This window comes from Alexandromys fortis, unplaced genomic scaffold (assembly GCF_014885135.2).
Source record: "Alexandromys fortis isolate MF-2015 unplaced genomic scaffold, M_Fortis_MF-2015_v1.1 scaffold_202, whole genome shotgun sequence".
Taxonomy (NCBI): domain Eukaryota; kingdom Metazoa; phylum Chordata; class Mammalia; order Rodentia; family Cricetidae; genus Alexandromys; species Alexandromys fortis.
In genome coordinates, this window is record NW_026068077.1 from 1,721,332 (window position 1) to 1,742,999 (window position 21,668).

The 21,668-nt window shown below is 43.6% G+C and overlaps 1 protein-coding gene across 13 annotated transcripts in view; it reads right to left on the reverse strand.

The window, feature by feature from the left end:
* Tcf4 (transcription factor 4) overlaps nucleotides 1-21,668 on the reverse strand; it is a 342,727-nt gene that overhangs the window by 158,171 nt on the left and 162,888 nt on the right. For 12 of the 13 annotated variants that reach the window (XM_050121710.1, XM_050121718.1, XM_050121709.1 and 9 more), the window contains one exon: nucleotides 8,040-8,101. In XM_050121710.1, the coding sequence (XP_049977667.1) occupies nucleotides 8,040-8,101 (62 nt within the window). Of the gene's footprint in view, nucleotides 1-6,154; nucleotides 6,274-8,039; nucleotides 8,102-21,668 lie in introns of those variants that run through there. The other variant, XM_050121721.1, reaches the window with a different exon arrangement.

Here is a 21,668-nt window from a genome sequence, read left to right on the forward strand (position 1 = left end):
GGGTTAAATGGCATGGTCAGGAAATGACTGGGTCACATTCTAGAGACCATTAAAGCTATTGTTTGGGGATTTTACCTTACACTGGTCTGGTGTTTGGGGGACAATATCCTGATCTGTTATGAATCCAAATGCGTCATGGCAAACCTTGTTCTGCCAGCACCATGTGACAACCAAGGCCAACAGAGGATCTGTATGTTTTAAAGGAAGTGTCTGTGCCACTGCTAAAATGTGAACTGGCATATTCCACCCAGCCTTCTCACAGGAAATCCTCGCTGATTTTGAGGAAGCTGCACGCGCTAAGACTGAGGATGTTACTAAATAGATTATTCACACAATATGTTTTTCTCAGTGCAGGGCAGTTGGGATGGCAGGACACGGCCTAGTCCTCACTGCCAATCTGAACAGATCTGAGAGAAGACATTCTGTCATGAACACAGCGATGGTCCATACTTCTTCAGGACCATGAAACCCACAGAGCATATTTTTCCTAGATAAGACCTAATGCAAACCTCGGGACTTAAAACCCCAGGCACAGTCTGGGGTAGCAGGGAAAGGGGGTTCTGTCTCTGAAACCAGACGTGCCAGAGTTAGAAACGCATCTGACGCTTGACTCAGAGTGACGTGGAATCTACCTGCTCCACGTATTTGGGTTCTATTTCTTAGAACCATTGAATGGGAGTAATTAACAGTCACTCTAGAGGTTTATATTGGCATCTAACACTAGTTCCCAGCCTTCCTAGAGTGGCCCAAACTCCCTTTCAGAATCGTACACATTTTGGTTTAATTCGTCAACCACATCTGGATGGATCGGAGAGGGGATTATTTACAGTATCTTGCTGATTCCTCACAGAACAGAGCGTAGGGTAGGGGCAGCAACCCACGAGAGTGAGCGGGTCAGCGGCTAGCAGCCAGTTCGGAGTGGTTTAGCAGCAATAACACAGTACAGAAAAACATGACGAGACTTTGAAGAAATGGCAGGGCTTATTGCAAGGCTGATCTAACAGCTAACAAAACAACAGATTTATTTAAAAAAAAAAAATTTAACTAAATACTAGTGTTCCCCTTGCAAAGATATATGTCACTGGCTATTTCTACCTCCTGCAATCAGGACTTTTCTGATCAGCTTCTTGGGCCCTGACTACATCTCTTATCACTAGACTATAGGAGATTGGGAAAATGCTTCCCCGTAGCTCGTAGCCCACAGGCAAGGGGCATAGTAAAATCAGGGACTGCTGACATTACACCTAATATTATCCTCATGGGACACCAAAAATTGTGGCATTTAAAAAAAAAAAAAAGGAGGGGGATGAAAGAAAGCTCTTCCCTAGGGAGGGCTGTCAGCTGCACAGGCGAACGTTAGGTTGCTATTGTTGTTGTTGATGACAAGTCATCAGTTTGAGGGCTGGGGTGACCGTTCAATAGGTAAAGGGCTCCACAAGCATGAGAACCGGAGTTTAGATCCCTCACCCCCGCCACACACACACAAAACAGTGCGTGGCAGGGCGCACTGGTAACCCTAGTGATGCGGGATGTGGAAACAGGCAAATCTAGCCAGCTAGCCTAACAGAAACAGCGGGAGACCCTGTCTCCAAAACATAGAGGGAGATAGAGAAAGGTACCAGAGTTGACCTCTGGCCTCCACACAGGTAGCCACACGTGAGAGCACTGGCAAAGACACACAATGCAAATACACACATCAAAGGCCAATTAATTAATTAAAATAAGTCCACTGGCAATCCAGCGATTCACATAGGTTCTGTCAGCACACGCTAAAACGACCCAGCGAATGGCTTGTGGAGAAAAGGTATAATTATCTACTCCAAAGGGTCACCGTTTGGAAGGCAGGAAAGCTTTACAACAGAGTGGTCTAGGGAGTGTCGGGTTATCCAGATGCTCCAATGAGCATTGCCATTAGTCCAGTGTCCTGGTGGGATGACGAGGGCACACTCTATGTCATCCCCGAGATCATCTACCCAGAAACGCCCAGCCTGAATCTCAGAAAGCACTTAGACCTGCTTCTCAGAGAAGAGACAAGCACACGGTGAACAGATTAAGCAACGTCACATGTCTAGAAAAGGGGACACTGTAAAGGCAATCACACTGGTCTCTTTGAGGCGACCACTAGCCAAGCAAACAAAAAGAGTGATTGCTATAATCTGAAAGAGATGATGAAGAGGTACAAAAACTAAATGCCATACATCAATGCAATAGTTTTTAAAATGGGAACATTTTAAAATGGAAACAACTGAAGCAATGAATGTGAACCAGAAGAAGAAATTACTGATAAATTCTTCAGTAGGTATAACGGTATTTTAGTTAAGACATGCATGTGTCCTATTTTTAAGAACTGTATCTTGAAAATCTAGGGTAGAAATCTTAGCTCTGTCATTTAAAAATAATTTTTAAGAAGATAGGCTATTATAGGTACTATATATACAAAATTATAACAAATATTAGCAGCTCTAGGTGAAAGATACATGTCAGTTCATCCTACTATTTTTTCAAATTTTCTGGGTTCTTAAAAATGTTCCCTAGGTGAGATACAAAATAAAAACAAGACATGTCTATAGGTCCTATCTACTCAGGATGCTGTGGAGATCAACTGAGCCTGGGAGTTTGACACAAACTTGACTAGGCAAGCACAGATATAAGGATGGATGATAGATGGACAGACAGTAATGACAGATAGGTAGATGGTAGATACATACATACATACATACATACATACATACATACATGCACACATATATGCATGAGGCATACATGGAAGACTATGAAAGCGAACACAACTCCTTGGTCTCTTTTAACATACAAACAGGAAAAAGTCGGTAGGGATAAAGGGATTCCCTTTCTCTCTCTCCTCAGTTCCCAACACATCCCTAGAAGATCAATAATCCATTTTGATCAGTATGATGAAAGATTCGTTGTCTGCTTTGGTGAGTGTGTTAGGTGTCTTTTCGAAGCGGGTTATACTTATTAGAATTCCCCAAAAGGATAGGCATCATCCTGCCAAGCACTGCTCCATGACAGTCATGACCAAACTCAGAGGCTGAGATGTCTAAGGCCACCCCTGCTGCAAACACCCTGCCCCACGGTTCACTCAAACAGAGCCACAGGTTCAGATCAGCACATTGAGCTTTGGTTCCCATAGCATCCCCACCAGAAACACAGAACATTTACGATCACCTTCCTGACAGCTACACATGTAGAAAAATGTCAGAAAACAAACAAACAAACAGTCAACATAGTCGGTGAAGGCCAGGTAGACCATCAGCTCAGAGACCAGTGCAGTGTCTCTCCAGAGAAGGAAGCTGTGAGAACATTTCAGGTTAGAAGGAAAGGCTTCCCATGAATGTCATTTTCTAACTACCACAGGCACAGAAAAAGATGCCACAACTCCGTTCACAAACATCACTGTCCAAACTCCATTCCCTCCGATGTTTGCCAGCAGCAATGCCAAGAGAACAAAAGGAAGGTCTTCCTGTTTTGAACCTGTCAGGCACAGGATACCCAACGCAGGCTAAAGCAGGCTCGGCCTTGGCTCTCAAGGAGTTTCTGGGGTCCTTGAGGCAGCCAATGTCCGATGAAAATAATAATGAGAAACGATCAGAAATGCCACAAGGGAAAAGCAGAGGGCTGGGGTGGTGTCGGACATAGAAGCCACGCTCAGGAACAGCACAGAGGATCAAGGCTGAACCAAGTACAAGCATTCAAACATCAAACGCCAGTAGAAAGCAAAGTGGGCTTCGGCTCCACGGAGTCTAAGTAGTCATTCTCATGGCAAACTAAAAGAGATCTGTGTCTTTTTAACTTAGGTCTATTTTTTTTTCTATTTTTACTTTGGGGGGGGGATTTTTTAAAAGCTTTAAAAAGAACCAAAGCTTTAGAATTACATTAGCTGTAATATTTTTTACACCCCCATTCTTAAATCTATAATTCATCTCCAAGTCAATGACATGTCTAGTTTTAGGGAACTACAGCTACACAAAGAAATGACTTCTTTCCTAGATGGCTTTAAAGCTTCGGAAAGTTAACAACAGTCTGCCGGCTTAATTAAACACAGTTCTAAGTCATTCTATCAGCTCTAATATCTACACACCCGACATCATCCGTGCAGTCCTACGTCAGCAGCTGCTACATGGGACTCAACGACTTGGCTAGAGAAAGCGAGGTAGGGACTTGGCTAGTCAGTGCAGCCCAAGAGAGATTTCAACATATCGCTCATCTTTGGTGTCTTTGAAATGGAGGTCAAATGTAATATACAGATAATATAGATTATCCATGCCTTGAATAATCTAATTAAGGCAAGCAGTCAAAAAGCTTTATCAAGGTCGGTAGGAATGACAGATTTTGAAAACCTATCAGTACAAGGGGACATAACTTGGCAGAGCGCTCTCTGAAAGGGTCAGTCACCTGGGGAGCAAGAAAGGCAGTTCAGGCCAGCTCCTGAAACACGCACTGGGTTGGATGTAGCGCTCAGCTTCCCAGCTATCAACTCCCCCCTATACACACACACACACACACACACACACACACACACACACACACCTCAGAATAACCATTGTCAAACTTCTATTCAGGGTGAAAATGTACACACTCAAGATCATCAATTTTGCTGCCCTCGTCTCGCATAGGATTTGACAAAAGTTTAAAGTCTGCAAATTGATCCTGTTCAGCTCAAGAAAAAAAGACCCCAAAGGCAAGTCACACACCTCCCTCCCGCCCCGTCCCTGCTTCTTTCTGTTATTGCAGCGTGATCCACTAGGAATTCTATGTTGGCTCTTACAGAATTAGGGTTGGGCTAACTTGCGAAAAAGTTGATTTTTCACTCATTTGTGTTGCTGTCAAACTTTCCATTATAAATTTTATTTTCTCTGCCAGTAAAAGTAATATGAGGTTGTGAGTTGGCAAGAAAAAATTTAAAACTGGGGTGTGATTTCCGTACACCAATTTGATGTAAATTAGCTTCTCGGTATTTTGTGAGAGAGTCTTGAAAAGCCACTTTTGTCTACGCGATTTCCAAAGTTGCAAAAAGTCAGTTATGTATATTTCTGATAACTTCACGTGGAAGTATATTGATGCACTTATTTATATTGCTCATTTTTAATGAATCCAAATTAACTAATAATAAAGAACCTGATGGCTTTCTATTTTCCTGCTAAAACATTCACTTTTAGAAAACCATGTCTATATCCATTAACATTAAATCCTTAAGAGAAACACATCCATTGCTTATATGTGCATGCACGCGTGCAAGCACACAAACATGCACCTACACACAGTGAATGCTGATATAGCACAGTGATGTCCTTTTGTAACCCGATACAGCTCACGATAATAAGTAAATGCTCCAGGACAGCGGTTCACTACCTGTTGCTACCAGCACCGTAAGTGCAGAATGAGCAAGAAGCCACTGGAACTGGAATAAGCATGCTCCCACGGAACACTGCTCATCCCTATGGGTTCACAGGCTGCATTGTTATCATAAGAAAAGGCGGCTTTGCAGCTCCTGGGGCCACCCCCTCTAAAGGCTTTCTGTCCAGCATCTCACTAACTAGCGAACAGGAGAAAACAAAAGCACCCCTCCCCGAGAGAGAGACACTCACCTTGTTACACAGTGGGGAATCATTTCAGCTGTGCTCTGCTATTTAGACTCCAAGCCCCAGACACAGGGAATCTGCCTTTCTTTGGGGGGGTTTGTTTTAGCTCAAGTAGTAGACAAGGGTTCAAAGAACAATGCGGCTCAAGAGGAACCGACTCACTGAGAGACAAACTGGTCTGCTCTCGTCTCAAATTCCACAGACAACCGAAATCCAGACTGTGGACACATTCTCGTCTCCAGGCCCTGCTTCCCCACGCTGGGAATTCTCCACACTTCCCTTTTGCTAACCTTAAGCCTCCCACTGTTTAGAGGTGGACACTGCTGAGACCAAGCTGAGCACACAGCCAGTTCTTGCACATGAAGCAGAACTAAAAGTGGAGGCAGTCCACACTCCCAGCTAGACTCTGAAGGTCTCTCAAGAAAAGCAAGAGCAGCAACATCCCCAACATACAAAAGAATTTTCCTAGGAACGAGTCGAGGTCCCAAAATGTCAGTTCTCACACACTCAAGGCAATCACCTCAGCTACCCCCATGTCCCTCTCCACTTCTCACCTTATGTTTGGAAAAAAAAAATTAATTTCAGTTTCACCCGAGGGAAGTATTCCCAAAAAACGGAGGGAGAAGGGACTTCGCACTGCACACACACACTGACTCCCACGGTCTGGATGACGCTTTCCCAAGTTCAGGGGCCTCGGGCTTACTCAGCAGAGGAAATCTATGTCTGTGCGGAGTCATGCCAATTCCTATTAGTAAGAAAGGATGCAGGGACTAGGAAGCCTATCCTTCTCAACGACCAGCGAAAAATAGAGACCTATGCCATGACCATCCGCAAAAAGGAAGGATGTTGTGAACTTTCTTCTCCCCAAAACACTGGCGACCTCTGCCATGACCCTCAGAAATCAGACCCACAGGAACCGGCTTTTCTGCAGAAATTGTGAGCTCTTCACGAGAGCCCCGGCTCTATGAGGCTGCTGGCCCAGGCTATCTGCCCCAAACATGTGCACTCACATTCCAAAGATGTTTCCGCTGCACGGGAATGCTGTAAATTTCTTTCCTGCAGGATTCTTTCCACCCAAACTGCCATGGGCTACCCTCCTGCAAGGGTTCTCAACCAAGCGCTGAGCAGCTCATTGCTGGGAGAATCTTTTAGATGCCGAGTCTGACTGAATTGGCAACTGGGCCAGAGGAGTCAACTTTTAAAATGCAAATGTATACAGCAGGGAGGGGAGAAAAAACCCTCCAGAACCAATCCCCCAGAACTCTACCTTCCTGATAGACGAGTCTGGCCGGAAAGGATAGCTTCTTCAGTGCCCAGCTACATTAAGGAAGCACATGTGGGCTTACATTTCTTAGGGATAAATAAACAGGTTGTTTAAAAAAAAAAAAACCCAAGTGTATCTGTTTTCTTTATCATTGAAGAAACTAGGAGAGTGTGAGGCTCAGAAGCCGAAGGAGCCCTTTTCTGCCCAGAAACAAACGAGCGCCTGCTTTTTCTCCCGGTGAAGAACAGAATGGTACAAGTCTCTGGGTATTAGAGGGCATTATTAAATTTCAGTGAGAGCTTTGGAAAGCAGTTCTGTTCTTTAAAACTACAGATTAAAATATGTATTTTCATCATGATTGGTAATAAGATTAAAATTCAAAAAGAAAAAAAAACTATGAAATGGGATTGTCAAGAGAAAAGCTTCCACTTCTGCCTATAGATAGTATTCTCAGAAATAGGCTCTCTAGAGAGTTGAAAGTACACTAATGCAGAGGGGCACAAATACACATATGGGTGCGTGAGCATGTGCACTTGCACACACACGCACGCACGCACGCTATACCTTTGTGTTACCCTGGCATTTTATTATTTAACTAAAGTACTCTTCTTTTTCTGACTCATGCATGCTTCCCTTGCGACGGCTTAGCTGTGAGCCTGCTGGCCTTGACTTCTGGCCAAAAACAATGCAGAAACAAAAAGGGACAGCAAATCATATTTTCACAGACATTTTTATCTCTCAATCCTACCCTGTTTTCACACAACATCATATAATCCCTAAGAAAACTATAATTTCGAGCAACATCACCCGAACCCTGGATCTGACACACTGAACATTTCTGGGGCGAGAAACTGTTAAGTTCTTAATTGCAAATAAACTCTTTCGATGGACCCACTTTCGTGGACATTGCTGGTTTGCAAACAAGACCTGGGGTAGCGGCTGATGAAAAGCAAGCCAGCGGATGGAGTTTTGAGTCTGCTGAGCTCTAAAAATAAGATGTTTGTTAGTTCTAAGCCCTGAGTCGCTCCGTTGTGTAAAGACAGTCATCGGGAGGCTCTCCACCCTCCGGGCACCTTAGCATCACCATTGAAAACACAATCAACCATCATAGCTGCACAGCGCTGTCACTGCCCAGGTTAGCTCTCAGCTCTTCCCCAGCCCAGAGGGGCACTTACCTGGTGACAACCCTGCACGCTTTCTCTCCCATAAGATGAGTATGAGCCCCTTTCGGTTTTACCTGCCAAGAGAAACAATAAAACAGTAAAAATCGGGCTTCTTCCTTTAAAGAAAACCTCCCCTGCAGGTAACAGATATCCACTTTCCGTCCCCGATGTTTACATACGTGAAGGAGGCACTACTGGCAATGTATGCAAGCAAGAGAGGGAACAGCACTTTCTCACTCCAGCGACAAGAAACTGGAAAAAAATATCCTTCATTCCTATTCTTAGCCAAACTGCTCCACACTTCCAAAAACTGTCATTCCAGTGGCCTCCACTTTCTCTAACAAACAAACTGGCATTCCTTATTTTCACTTTCTTTCTCCCTCACAAAATTTGAACAATTTCATTTTTATTTACACAGCAGGCAAATGATCTATGTAATGACCCTAGTCTGGTAATTCCCATTGATTATATTGACACTTAATGGGGAGGCCAAAGCTAATCAATCACGGGCTCTCCAGATGGTGAATCTAGCAAAGAAACTGTTCAAAATTCTAAGCCCCCCCCCCCCATCTCTCTCTCCTCCCTTTTAAAAACTCTTTCGCAGGAGTGATCCCATCCTGATCAACACAATGATGGAGAGAACACATGAGAAAGGGGGCTTGGAAAATCACCTATTCTGAATCCAAGTTCAGACTCTACCAGGAGACTCAGCGGGTCCTAGGATCAGGCTTTTGAATGTTTTGTCCCAAATCCATACTCCACATGTATCTCCACATGTATCTACCTGCTCAGGACAGGTAGAGCATCTCTACTGTCACTGAACTACACATGCAGAAGAACCCAAGGATGCGTGCTTTCTCTGTGTAGACTTCAATAGAAATTGCATTACAAGAGGTATTATTGAATTCAGTTGGTGGTGTTCAAAGGGCTGCTCTAGAAAACCAACCATACCAAATGACAAGGAGCTAGTGGGGCAAGGCAGTGTCCAGGACCTCACTCCACCCAAGACGGAAGGGCGCATCTCTCAAGAAAAGCGTTTTGAGGTGCACTGTGCTCTACAGACAGCAGTACACTCTTCTCCTGTCCCAAAGGGAAATTCAAAGCTTCTATTTTGAGGTGCTGAGCCAACATCCTGTTAAAGTTTACAACCCCCAGATTTTCCCTTCTCCACTCAACGAGAATGCGGACAGGAACAGCAGCCATTTTCTCTTTGGGTTCAATGGCAATGTTATCAGAATAAGACTCCCTGACAGCACACACAGAATGTGTCTTCGGGAGCCTTAGCTCTGGTGTAAAGTGTGTCCTGTGTCTGTGTCAATATATTAAAACATCCAATGGAGGATTATTTTCAAAGAGAACAAATTTGGAATCTTAAGCCCACACCCCCCCCCCCCGTATTAGCTTTTCTCCTGATTTTAACAAAACTCACACTTAGGAAAACTATACTTCTTCCATAGTGTCCAGCGTGAACTAGAAAATCAATGACCATGTCAGCCTTAACTCCAGGGAAATGAGACCCCATTACACAGAATGTTGGTACTGCGACATGGAGTGGAGGGCGGATCAATTACCTGTGCCCACTGTACATGTGGTCACACAGAGGTCGTACGTCACGGAAGCTACCCTAACCTCTAACTACTCCTCTTCCCTAACACTATCAGAAAGGGTGTGACCTTCATGAGCAATATCAAAAGACACATGCCCTCCTCTAAGCTCTTACACACAAGAAACCTTCAAGTATTTCATGACATATTTGATTTGGACACCAGTCCTGGTTAACCACTTCATGGGAAGACAGACAGGAAGGCAGAAAGAAAAGCTGAAAATACGTGCTTTGACCTTGTAGGAATATGAAAATCTAATGTCCTCATTTGGCAATTCCCAAATATTGGATTCTAAGATATGGGTATAAGATAAAGTGCCTATTTTGGTTCCATTGTTTTTTTTCTACAGGATGCTACCACCTGCTACGATTTCCAGAACTCATCTCTACCACACATAACTGGAGAGAATGATTTTCCTACCAGCATTTGTCTTGCTATAGATACACAAGCCGGGCCAATCCTTCTCGTGGGATAATGAAATAGGAAGAGCAGACACAGAACAGAAGAATATGAGAGAAATCAGGTATGGAAAAGGAAGACAGAAAGGACAGAAAAGAAGAGCATTGGGTTAGGAAGGGAGGGGAGGAGGCCAAAGACAGGAGGAGGAAAATAGGAATTCACGCAATAGAGAGTCCCCAAAGTACTCTTGGCTCCATGGGCCCAGCATTCTTTACTATCATATCAGATACAGACTGCTTAATCTTAATTTTGCTTGTTAAAAAATATTTATCCAGATACAAAAATAAACCCACTGCAAATTACAAGTTGTCAGGGTTAAAAATCTACTCCTGTTTGTGTGGGGGAGGATGAGAGAACAGCACAGACATGAATCATTCTCCCGTAATTTGAGTGTTTCCATGACATCAATGGGCACCCGTCCAGGACTCTGTTGAAGTCTGCAAGGTACCAAAGAGGCAGCGCAGCCAGCGGGAGGCTCGGAGGTGGACTAATTTTTTTTTTTTTCCCAAGGATTATGCTCCTTGGGAAGGTCTCATCTGTACGATCCACTTTCACTATCAAATGGATCGCCGCGGAGATCATGGGCAAACACATTTCATCCTAATAGTGGGAGCCTTTAACTTTATTGCAGCTTTTTGTTCCCCAATTCAGCTATAAATCTGCCCTCAGAGCCCAAAACCCTGGCTGGGAGGGAAGTGATCGGGGACTGTGGACAAAGCCCAGAACCTCGCAAGCCTCAGATTTTCTTAGTGCCATCGTTTTTCAGATGATAAAAAGCAGCCATTTTAAAATGGCACCTCAGTTTCCAGAAAGGAAAAAAAAAAATCATGCATTTCGTGTACATTGCCCACTAAAAACTAGGCATGGTCTTGATATGAATTTTCTAGTTCAAAGTCACTGGAATGTTTGTTTAAAGATAATGGAACTTTGAAGCTCACTGATAAGGTGTCTGAGTAGGACCCTTAAGGAACTATGCATGCTCAGAAACACAAAGGCCCCTAAATATCTGTGTTTCTTCTGTGTCAGGCATGAATTTTGTCACTTACATAAACCGGCTGGCACACAGAGCCTGTTTCCTCCCCTCTCCATCCTTTACCACCCACCCTCTGCCCCACAACCGCAATGGGCACTCTGAAGGAGCTCAAGATTCCATTTCTCCAATATTTAAAAGAGACAGCAGCGATGGCGATGCGCAAGCCCCGCAAGCCCACTGCGGAGTTCTCGAGACAACCCTCCAGTACTAGAATGCGACAGCCGCTGCGGATATTTTTTTGGCACAAAGACAATGGTGGCAGTGCCAAGCCCCATGGCTAAAACTACTCAAAAGAGGCATAAGGGTAGCATTCATCGCTCAAGTCTTTTACTGCATGGAGTACTGTTGTCCATATTTTAAAAGCTAAAAGTACCCGTTCGTAACATTTGTTGTAGGCCCATGAATTGGGGGAGGGGGAGGGCCTGTGAAATATAGACGAGAAACCAATCTTGTCGGGCATTCGATTCCTTTTTAAACCGAAAAGGACCAAATGTTAAATTTTGCTGCTGGTAACAATCTCCGTGCAGGAAGCAAACGGTCTGACCTGATGGAGGAGGTCGAGATGGCTGTGTGATAGCGACTGAGAGGAGCCTCTGTGCTATGTCCACATGCTAAACAACTTCTCCTCTCCAGCAAGGCTACAAGTACACAAGGAACATGAAACGCTGTGTCACAATGTGTTTTTTTTCCCCCAATTAAATACGAAGAATGCTGTAAATGAGCAGACACAGCACCCGTCAATCAATCCCGGAGACAAAGGAGATCAACACACAGCCTCTTGTCTAGGACAGTTCAGTGTCTACAGTGAGCAAGTGATCCAGGAAGTCAACAAGGGTGTTGTTCGAATCCAGCCCATCCTAGTTTGAAATCTATACTTAAATGTGATTGTTAACAATGGCACCACATGGCAGTCAAGAAAGGATTTGCTTCCTTTTTCTGTTGTTTTTGCAAACCTAATCCCAGCAGAAAACACCAACCATTTGCAATTTTTAAGGCCAATATTTTTGCTGACCCTGACAATAATCTCTTATCATGTTGTCCCAAGAAGCAGGAGGAAAATTTGTTGTTGTTATTGTTGTTGCAATTTGGGGGCAGTGCAGTTAGCAAATATCTCAAGAACCCAGATTCCATCTTTCGATAATCTATTATTTGTCATTAGACATCTGATTTTTCCTTCCAACGTATCATGGTATCCTGCTGCAAGGAAATGGAATGGCAATGAAAATACCGCATGGAGGAAAAATGGGCTCAGAAACCATTCCACTCACAAAGGTAGTTAGCATCACCTTTGGTGGATTAGCGCACCTGGGCTCACACAATAGCGTAAAGCCAGGCGGAAAGATGCAGAGACAGACAAGAGCAACTTCTCTGTGGGATGATGTCTGGAGGTCAGCTCAGGCATAGAGAACATGCCCTGGTGGTTGATCAGCAAGAGAGTTGGCTCATATTGGGGTGTATGGCCCCTGCTTTGTAAAGGGCCCCTCTAACACCTCAATCCAGGTGGAAGATGTTTTTTCTTACCCACCACTGAAACAGGAACACCTGTATGGTAGGACTCCGCCTCCTCTTCAAAGCCTTGATGAAAAATTATCTGATTCCCATAGGACAATACCAGCCAGGCTATTTCCCTGCTAATCCTCATTCTGGGAACTGAAGAATGAGCCTTTTGTTCCTCTGCATCAGACTAGGGAACACATCATACACATGCTTGACTTAGAATAAATTTCTGTTCCTGTCCCAACACCAACTATCTGTGCTTACCCTATTACTTTGTGCTTCTTCTGGTCTACTACAGTGAAAAAGCTAGTCCATTAAGCAGTAACTAGAATCTTCAGGGGTAACAAAAAGACACACTGGTGATTATTTAGAATCCTCCCATCTGCATGGCTGTCTCTTCATGTCCTACCCAAGCCAGAAGAGCCGAGATCACCCCACACGAGCCACTACCCAGAGAGTTCTCTACACATGGTATCTAACTAAACAGCAAAACAGCTGGCAAGGTGGGCAACATAAACACCATTTAACAGATGGGGAAACTGAGGCACAGAAAACTGACCAAGTCCATACAGGTCTAAGTAACAGGGTCAGAATTCAGATCCTTGCCTCTCTACCTGCGATGCTGAAGGTATTTTAACTCCAGGAAAAGAAAGTACAAATAAAGCAGAGGCCAACATTGAAGCCTCTGAAATCCCAGAGCTCAAAACACTCATGAATTTGATATGAAATTAATGAAAGTGTCTTATAGGCGGTGATAATTTACATTTACATGGTGTTTTATTCCTAAAAGGTCTCTAGATACTTTATGGCTGTACAAATGATGTACACAGAACCTGTGACGTCTCACAATTAACTGCCACCATCTCCATGTTAACTCAAAGCAAGTAATTAACAAAAACGTGGCACAAAACAGTGCTTATCCACATTCTCTATATAGAGAGCATAACTGTCTATTAAAATACACAGAGAAGAACGAGAGGAAAGACATAATTACAACATAGGATAACACTATCACTCACCAGCGTCTTCTAAGGGAGAACAATCCTACAATGGGCCCCAGGAGTCAGATGGGAAACTAATGGGAAGGATACAGAGACTGGTTCAAGCCATGTATGACCCTCCTCCACAGTCGCAACTTGGATCTTGAAGGCTCTTCCTCTTGCAGGGAGGATGTATTTCACTGACGAGGATGTTTGCTGAACCAACGGGAGCATACACCCCTGCTTCTATCTTTGTTTTGTGTATTGAAACAACCCCTGACAAATTTAAAGTGCAGGGATAATAGATATACAAGACTATGTAAGATTGATGCATGTTTGTAGTTTTCAAACAAGCAACCAGTCAAAGCTTATTTTTAAAACTGTAAATCAGTATAATATTTGAGTTCTTCATTTGGTGATAACTCAACAGGCTTCTATCTCTCGTGGAAATCAGTACCTCTACCTCTCTACATCGTCTTTAACGAGCTGGTCAACTTTAATTATCCCTGACCCCCATATACAGGCGAGAACATGAGTTCTATAAAACCAAATGTGACATTATCAGTCAGATGTCCAAAGTCTCAGAGATGAGAGCCGGTTTCTGCTGCAGAATATAGAATACAGGGTCTATATATACAGGACGGTGCTAACTTCTCCCATAGGCATTTAAAATGCCAAATTTCAACTAAGTTCCATACTGAAAGGATCATAACCCTCTCCCAGTATATAAACCAGTCACGCAACACTGAAGAATCCTTTCCTCCCTCCTTCATAAACTGAGGACAGCGAGAAGCAGGAGAAAAGACAGGTGTGGGGTGCGACGTAGGGGTGGGGGATGAGAACCACAAACCTGTCGTTTACTCAGAACTGATACTCCTTCAGGATAAGCTAAGGTACTCAGCAATGGTACCTGTCTATGTCTGTCTGTCTGATCCTTCAGAAAACAGTAAGCCTGGACAGCCTCTCATGGCTAAATCACCTCTTCTATTTTAGGCACGGCACTGCCTTCAGAGCTATGCGCAATGAAATGCGACAAAGGGAAAAAGTTTGACATTTTACCCAAACTATTCACTCGGGGGACCAACTCTGTTTTGGGGTCCATTCTCCAGCTCTGCTTCAAGGCCCATAGTCCATTCTCCTTAAAGCACTTACAGTAGCAAAGCAGTGTACTGAACATTAAGGAAAGCAGCTTACCTTAGATCATTTAACACACTATAGTCCAGGAATTCATCCTATAGATTCTGTGTTTATACAGATGCAGTCACGGAAATGAAGAGAGGGTTCTGCTGAAGCTGTGTAGGTCTGAGAAGCTGGGGCCCGAGTAGTTCCTTCCTGCACTGAAGTCCTTTCTCCACAACATGCCACCTCTCTGAGGACTATTCTAGATGTCATTGTCTCTACATGACCACATCCATGTCTCCAAATAATTACATTCAGTTTACAGAGCCTAAGAGTTCTCAGGTCCCTGGCCAGAAGAAAAGGTCTCCGTGCACGCGCGTTTCAAGTGACCACCCCGAGACAGATTCAAAACCACCTTCTTACTGCCAAAGAGAAATGGTGCCCTGGGTTATTTCGCAGGCACTAGACAGCAACAGGCAAGCCAAGCCCCTCACGCGTTGTCTTCCACAGAGGCTTATATGTTAGCAAGCGAAAGCGTGTGACTTGTACGTATTATCTTCCAAATGCAGGAAAGTCTTTCATTGGAAATAAGGCTAATTCCACAGAGTGTGCAATTAATCAGCGTAATCACGGGGATAACTTGGCTGTTTGGGGAGGTGTGTCAGATAACTCCTTAAGGCCACTAAAGCACTACTTGAGCCACCAAGTAATGATTTTCTGAATCAGCAATTTGTACAAGGGTCCCCTAGAGACCCCGAGGATGGAGGGCAACCCCAGAAGCCTTCAACTTACTTGTAATGAGTGACTTCCCCGTGGCTTTATACACAGTGCCTCCACGCAGCTGCTTGCCCTGCCTTACAGTTTTCTCACAGTTTGAGTCTCCAAGGAATGGGTAAAACTACAGCAACTGCGGGCCTGGAGGGACCTATAACAAACAGCCTGTGTAATCGTAAGTTTGCTACACTTATTTTTTTTTTTTTTAGAAAATAATTTCTGCATAAAAATGGGAAGAAAGTGCTAGAGAGGTGGCCTAGTGGCCAGAACGACCGGCTGATGCTCCAGAGGACCTGAGTTCAGTTCTTTGTGCCCACACTGTGACTCACAGACATTTGTAACCACAGTTTCAGGGGATCTAACGCCCTCTGCTGGTCTCCAAGGGAGCCAGTGCGCAAGTGCATAGACACACAGACAAAATAGTCATACGCATAAAATAGATTTAAAAATTTAAAAATAAAAGTAAAACTGAAGAAAAGTTGGGAGCTAGAGAGATAGTTGAGTAGTTAAGAGCACTTGCTGCTCTCCAGAGGACCCGTATCTGATGTCAGCATCCATGGTGGCTGTTACTTTAGTTCCCTGGGATACAAAGCCCTTTCCAGCCTCCCAAGGCAAGGGGCACACACGTGGTAGAGGCATATATATGTAGGCAAAACACCTATATGCATAAAATAAATTTTTTAAAATTCTGAATGAGGAAAGCATTATTTTGTAACACAGATATCAAAGCACGAAAGATCAAAAATGTTTTTGTTACATTCTGATATAGAAGGAAAGTCTCAGGATTGTGAGGAAAAGCTATCCTCAAATGCTTCAGCTATGATTAGGAACTCTATCAATCAAGAGGAAGACCTCTCTCTCTCTCTCTCTCTCTCTCTCTCTCTCTCTCTCTCTCTCTCTCATTTTTTTAAGATAGGATCTCTTAGTAGCTATGGAGCCAGACCTAAAACACACTCTGTATACCAGACTGGCCTTGAACTCACAGAGATCGCCTGACTCTGCGTCTGCCATTAGATTGCTGAAATTAAAGGTGGTGTCAACCCTGCCCAGAAAGGAAAAACCTTCTAAAAAACCTGGGGCAGGTGAAGTTATGCTCAGAAACATGCCCCAGCCACGTGTGTGCACACGCATGTGTGAGTGTGTGTGCATGTGTGCTTGTGTGTATGCATGTGTGTGTGCATATGCGTGCTTGCACACGTGTGGTTCTGGTGCATGTATATATTTGTATATATATGGGTATGGCTAGAGGCTGCAGGCTGACAGTGGGATGTCATCGATCATCCATCTCTTTTCCACCTTATTTTCTGAAAGGGGTTTCTCACTAAAGAGGGAACTCGCGGTCTCAGCTAGACTGTCCTAGCAGCAAGCTGTGTCACATGTCACTCTGCCTCCCCCACCCCCCGTGCCAAGGCATAGATGAGTCCTGGCACACCTGGTGCTGAGGGTATGAACATGGGTTCTCCTACTAGTAAAGCACTTGACTCCCCGAGCCACCTCCTGGCCCTGCATTTTATTTTATTTTTATCAGTAAAATCTCATCAGTTATGACAACCAATTTAATCGGTACATACAGCTCTATAGGTTATAGTGGCTAGGAGCCTGATAGACAACTAGATGGAGATTTTGCCACACGCACCGAATCTGAGTCACTTTTCATAGGACAGGCAAGCTGGTACCCATGACCCTTCAGACAACCACATCTCAAGGCCAGGGAGAGCTAAGTCGCTAAGCAAGTGGGGTCTTTTTTAAATTCACTGAACTCATTCCTAAAGGGCAGTGGTTGCAAAGAAATTATTTTATACAATCAAGTTGATTCCTCTGATAAGCAATAGTGCCCACAAACACAGGAGCCCTGGACCTTGGTAAAGGCTGCTGTTCACTGTGAGACCCTGGCCCAATGCCCCCACATCAGCCCTTCTCCATCCTGTTCCTAGAGCGCTGTCATGTTCCGATACAGATGGAACTCTAGAAACTGACCCAGGGCTGTATGAATTTAAAGGCCCCATATACCCAGGCCTGCTCCTCTACCCATAGCCAGAGAAGGTAAGCATTTGGGTCCTTCTCTTTCACGGGAAGATATGTGTCAACATTTCTGCCCAGAGGTAAAGACACACCATGAAAATCCGACTCTGTGGCCGGGAATTTTTTAAAAAGAATTTATCAGCAAAATTTAAGATAACTGATAGTAACAGAGTTTGCTACAGGAATCACTTTACCTGATAAATTTGTGTTCAATAAACAATAAAGTCTAACAGCGAAAGTAACCGTGGACATCAAAATAAAAATGCCAAAACTCTGAATGAACTGAAATAAGACAGATGAAAGAAACTTCAGTATTAAGCAAACTCTAAAGAATATCCAAACATAGAGACTTAGTCGTCTATGCAGAGAAAATATACATCTGAGCTCTGCATACATAAGTGGTGGCCTCAATTTCAAGCTGAGTTTACAACTAACAAGAATATGTGATTGCTGGCACGGTGACACATGCCGGTAAGCCTGCACTCAGGAGACGGAGGCAGAGGGATAGCAAGTTTGAGTAAGCATAGACCAAACTAAGAGACTGTGTTTCAAAAGTGTGTGTGTGTGTGTGTGTGTGTGTGAATGTATATGTGTAATTATCTTCTCCTAAACAAATCTCATATTTAATGTGATACTCAAGGCTACACAACTATAAGCAGAATAGACGTTGGGAAAATATAAAGTATGGTAGATATATCTGAACAGAATCTGAATAGCGCACACGTGCACATTATGTCTATGACATGCATACACACACAGCTCTGCACTCCCATGCTTTTTACCCCCATTTATTTCCATTCCCAACTTAGATAATGAAAACATGCCCAATACATATATACAAGCATACCCACACGTGAACATTACTAACCCCAGTTGCCTGTCTATCTGTAATGTCTGAAATGATGACCTCTCGAGTTTTACTACTGGAACACCACAGTTGTGATCTACATTTTGTTGAGGGGTTGAGGAATAGTAATCTGAATCCACAATGTAATCTAGATTATCTACAGAGAAGACAGAGCAGGAAGATTGGTAACCGTCAGAATTAAGGAGGGGTCATACTCTGTGGGCTCTTCAAAAACAAGAGGATGAGCCAAAATAACTACACTGTCAGGTACACAGAGCCAGCTACTGTGCGACACTAGCGACCATTAAGGGAAACTGAGGCTCAAGGTAGAACGACACAAGGCAACTCTTCCTACAACGTGATAATTAAGAGAAACGCCCTATTTGCAGAAGAATTTAGTCAGAGGAAGTCAAGGATGGGAAGAAGAAAAAGAGGGTTCAGGAAATGAAGCAGGGAGTGGGGAAACAGAAAGGGGTGACGTCATCTCATCCATGCACTCAGGAGACCAAACGCGTCAGTGATTACAAACGTCAATCTTCAGACCTAGAACCTGCAAGAATTATCATCTGAGTGTTTGTGGTATAAATCTGAGAACCACGACACCGAGAAATATTTTTTGGAACCCTCTTTGTGCGTGCCATGTGGCAGGAGTTGGAAGGTCTGTGCTGGTGGTCACTCTCAGAGAGTGTAAACACGTGACACTACTCATCGGGAGAGATGTGCCTCAGGAATAAGACCCAAAGCAAAGCAAGAAGACCTAGCAAAGCCTCCCTGGAGACAATGATGAGGGAAGGCAGGACACTGGCCACCCCAGGAGAAGTAATACAAAAGGCTGCAATGAGGACTTCATGTTAGAATCCAATTATTTTGGCAATATTAAATATGTCAAAATAATTTTTAAGTGATGCTTAAATGATTTATTGAAAACCGATGGTAAAGTCATCAGAATCTAAACCTGAAATACAGCCAACCAAGAATAAACTTACAGGATATATTGTCTCCTCGTGGTCTAAGCCCTTTGACAGTTCCGTGTTTGGGAATTTGGAGTGGGGTTTTGTTTGCAAATAAGAAATTTGCAATGTAAAAACTCAAAGAACTCTAAAGCTCCCAAGTTTCTTTTACTGCAATTACTGAACTGATTCAATCACATGATCGTGGAGATATATAAACAGTCATTTACACAAATGTAATTATTATAGAAAATGTAATGGAGCTTTGCCTACAGAGACCACTGCTATCTTAGGAACCTGTTCTTTATACAAAGTCCTGCTCTCCCCTACAGAGAGGGGTATGCTCTACCAAGGATACCTTCCTCCACGAAGCGACAGAGAGGTGGCTTTCCACCTTCTTAACTGTCCTTCAACAGTTAAACGTGTTGGCCTGGGTCCAAGAGTGATTTGTTCTTTTTAAATCTCACACTCTTCAAAGGCAAGCAAAACAAAAATCGATTCCATTCCACCTGCCATCCTCACTGGCCTCAGGTGAACATGGCTCACTCAGATCTCCAAGGACACTCAGAATGCCTTCATAAAGCATCAGGGTGATGCAGACCCAAGTTCACATCTGAGACACAAGAGCAACTATGAACCCAGAAGGAGCCCTCCGGGTTACCCACCACTTCCTGAACATGGTTTGCCTTCTGTGGTCTATTCCCAACTCAGAAAAGCTAGAACTCATCCCAAACATGAGCATGCTAAGCAATGGAATTATGGCCAAGCGAGTTATACACCTTAGGTGCCCTTTGACCTATCAGTAAGTGCCGTCAAAGAGGGCAAAACTACACCCAAACTGAACCTCACCTTCACTTCCACGGAACATATTAGTGGTCATACTCAATCTTGAGTAACCACATGGTCACAGAAAATATTTGACTAACGTCCAAAGATGAGATCAAAAGGTAAACTCAACCACCACCACGCACACCAACTTTAAGAGTCGATTCCAATCGGAGTGGCCAGCAGAGGGCGCACATGACACAGCAGCCTTGGGCTGAGCAGGCACTCCCCAAACCTTTTTAAAGCATTAAACCTGACCAAACGTGAAGGAGGAGCATATGAGCTAGCTAGCAGTCACAAAACTAATCTCAATTTAGGATTACTAAGAAATACGAGTACATTATTATTTAATAGCTACTTGAACAGGGGCTCCTTGGCTGTCTTACGGGAAGCTGTTCCTTAAAAAGAGGCAATGTCTTCGCATACAAGCAAGCTTACGTTACTTTCCAGGGCTGCTGCGATTTTAACAGGCCTATGAGGTCTATATTAGGAATTCCCCACAATACATGTATTTTTAGAAGTAATTTAAATGCTAAATTTCTAGCACATAACATTTTTTGTGAATTATATTAAGTTACTCTTTGAAATAGCATCTCTTTTAGTGTGTGTCTCTCCATATGCACCATACAAATCCATTCATCTTTGTGGCACTACAGCAAACCAGAATGTAGGGTTTCATGTCTGAATTCACATGCCCCTTACTGTTTTCCATGTTCTGTGTTCTTTTCGTCAGCGTCCACTTCTCTGTCTGAAACCTCTATATTTTACTTGCTTTGGGGTTACAGAAAGTTATACCCAAAAAGGTGTTCCCAGCTCTGTGTACTCAAGTATCTCTGGACAGGCACTGTTTAAATAAGGAAGTGTCCCTAAAAATGCTAAGATCACACACCTCTCCCAGCACTTTCAAAGCTTGATATTTCTCAAACAATAGAACAAACTTAAAATGAAAGGGGGAAAAAAGTGAATACACTAAGAAATGCTGAATTCTACATCATTTTCCTCTGCAGATCAAAATATTAAATAACCTACAGGAAGATTAACTTCTGATTTCAAATGGGCTACAATAAATGGACGGCTGCCAAAAAGTCTCAAATTGAAAACAAGATTGGATAATTCGTCGCCATTTGTCTAGCCACCTCAACGGCCATGTCAACCTTACCCCTAGTCCTCAAACAAAAACATCGGAGCCAATGGACACATCCAGCAGCTGATTGCTTCCCTTCTTCTTTTCTAAGCAAATCTCTGCATATTTGAGAAATGAACAGAGTCCACAGTATCTACAGACCAGGTGCTTAGGTGGCACATGGGTCACGGCAAATGATACGCACCCTTTAACTGATGTGGCCACTCCATTTCTGCATAAGCTAAAATGACGAGATTTTGTTATTCCTAAGCGCTCAATTCTGAACTGTTTGCACAATCTGTTAAGTCCAAGCAAATTTAAATGATCCTGACGTGCAGCCCGCCAAGGCCAGTGATGGGGATAATGCCTCTTTACATGGGTAAAATTCTGTGGCATACAGGTCACTCT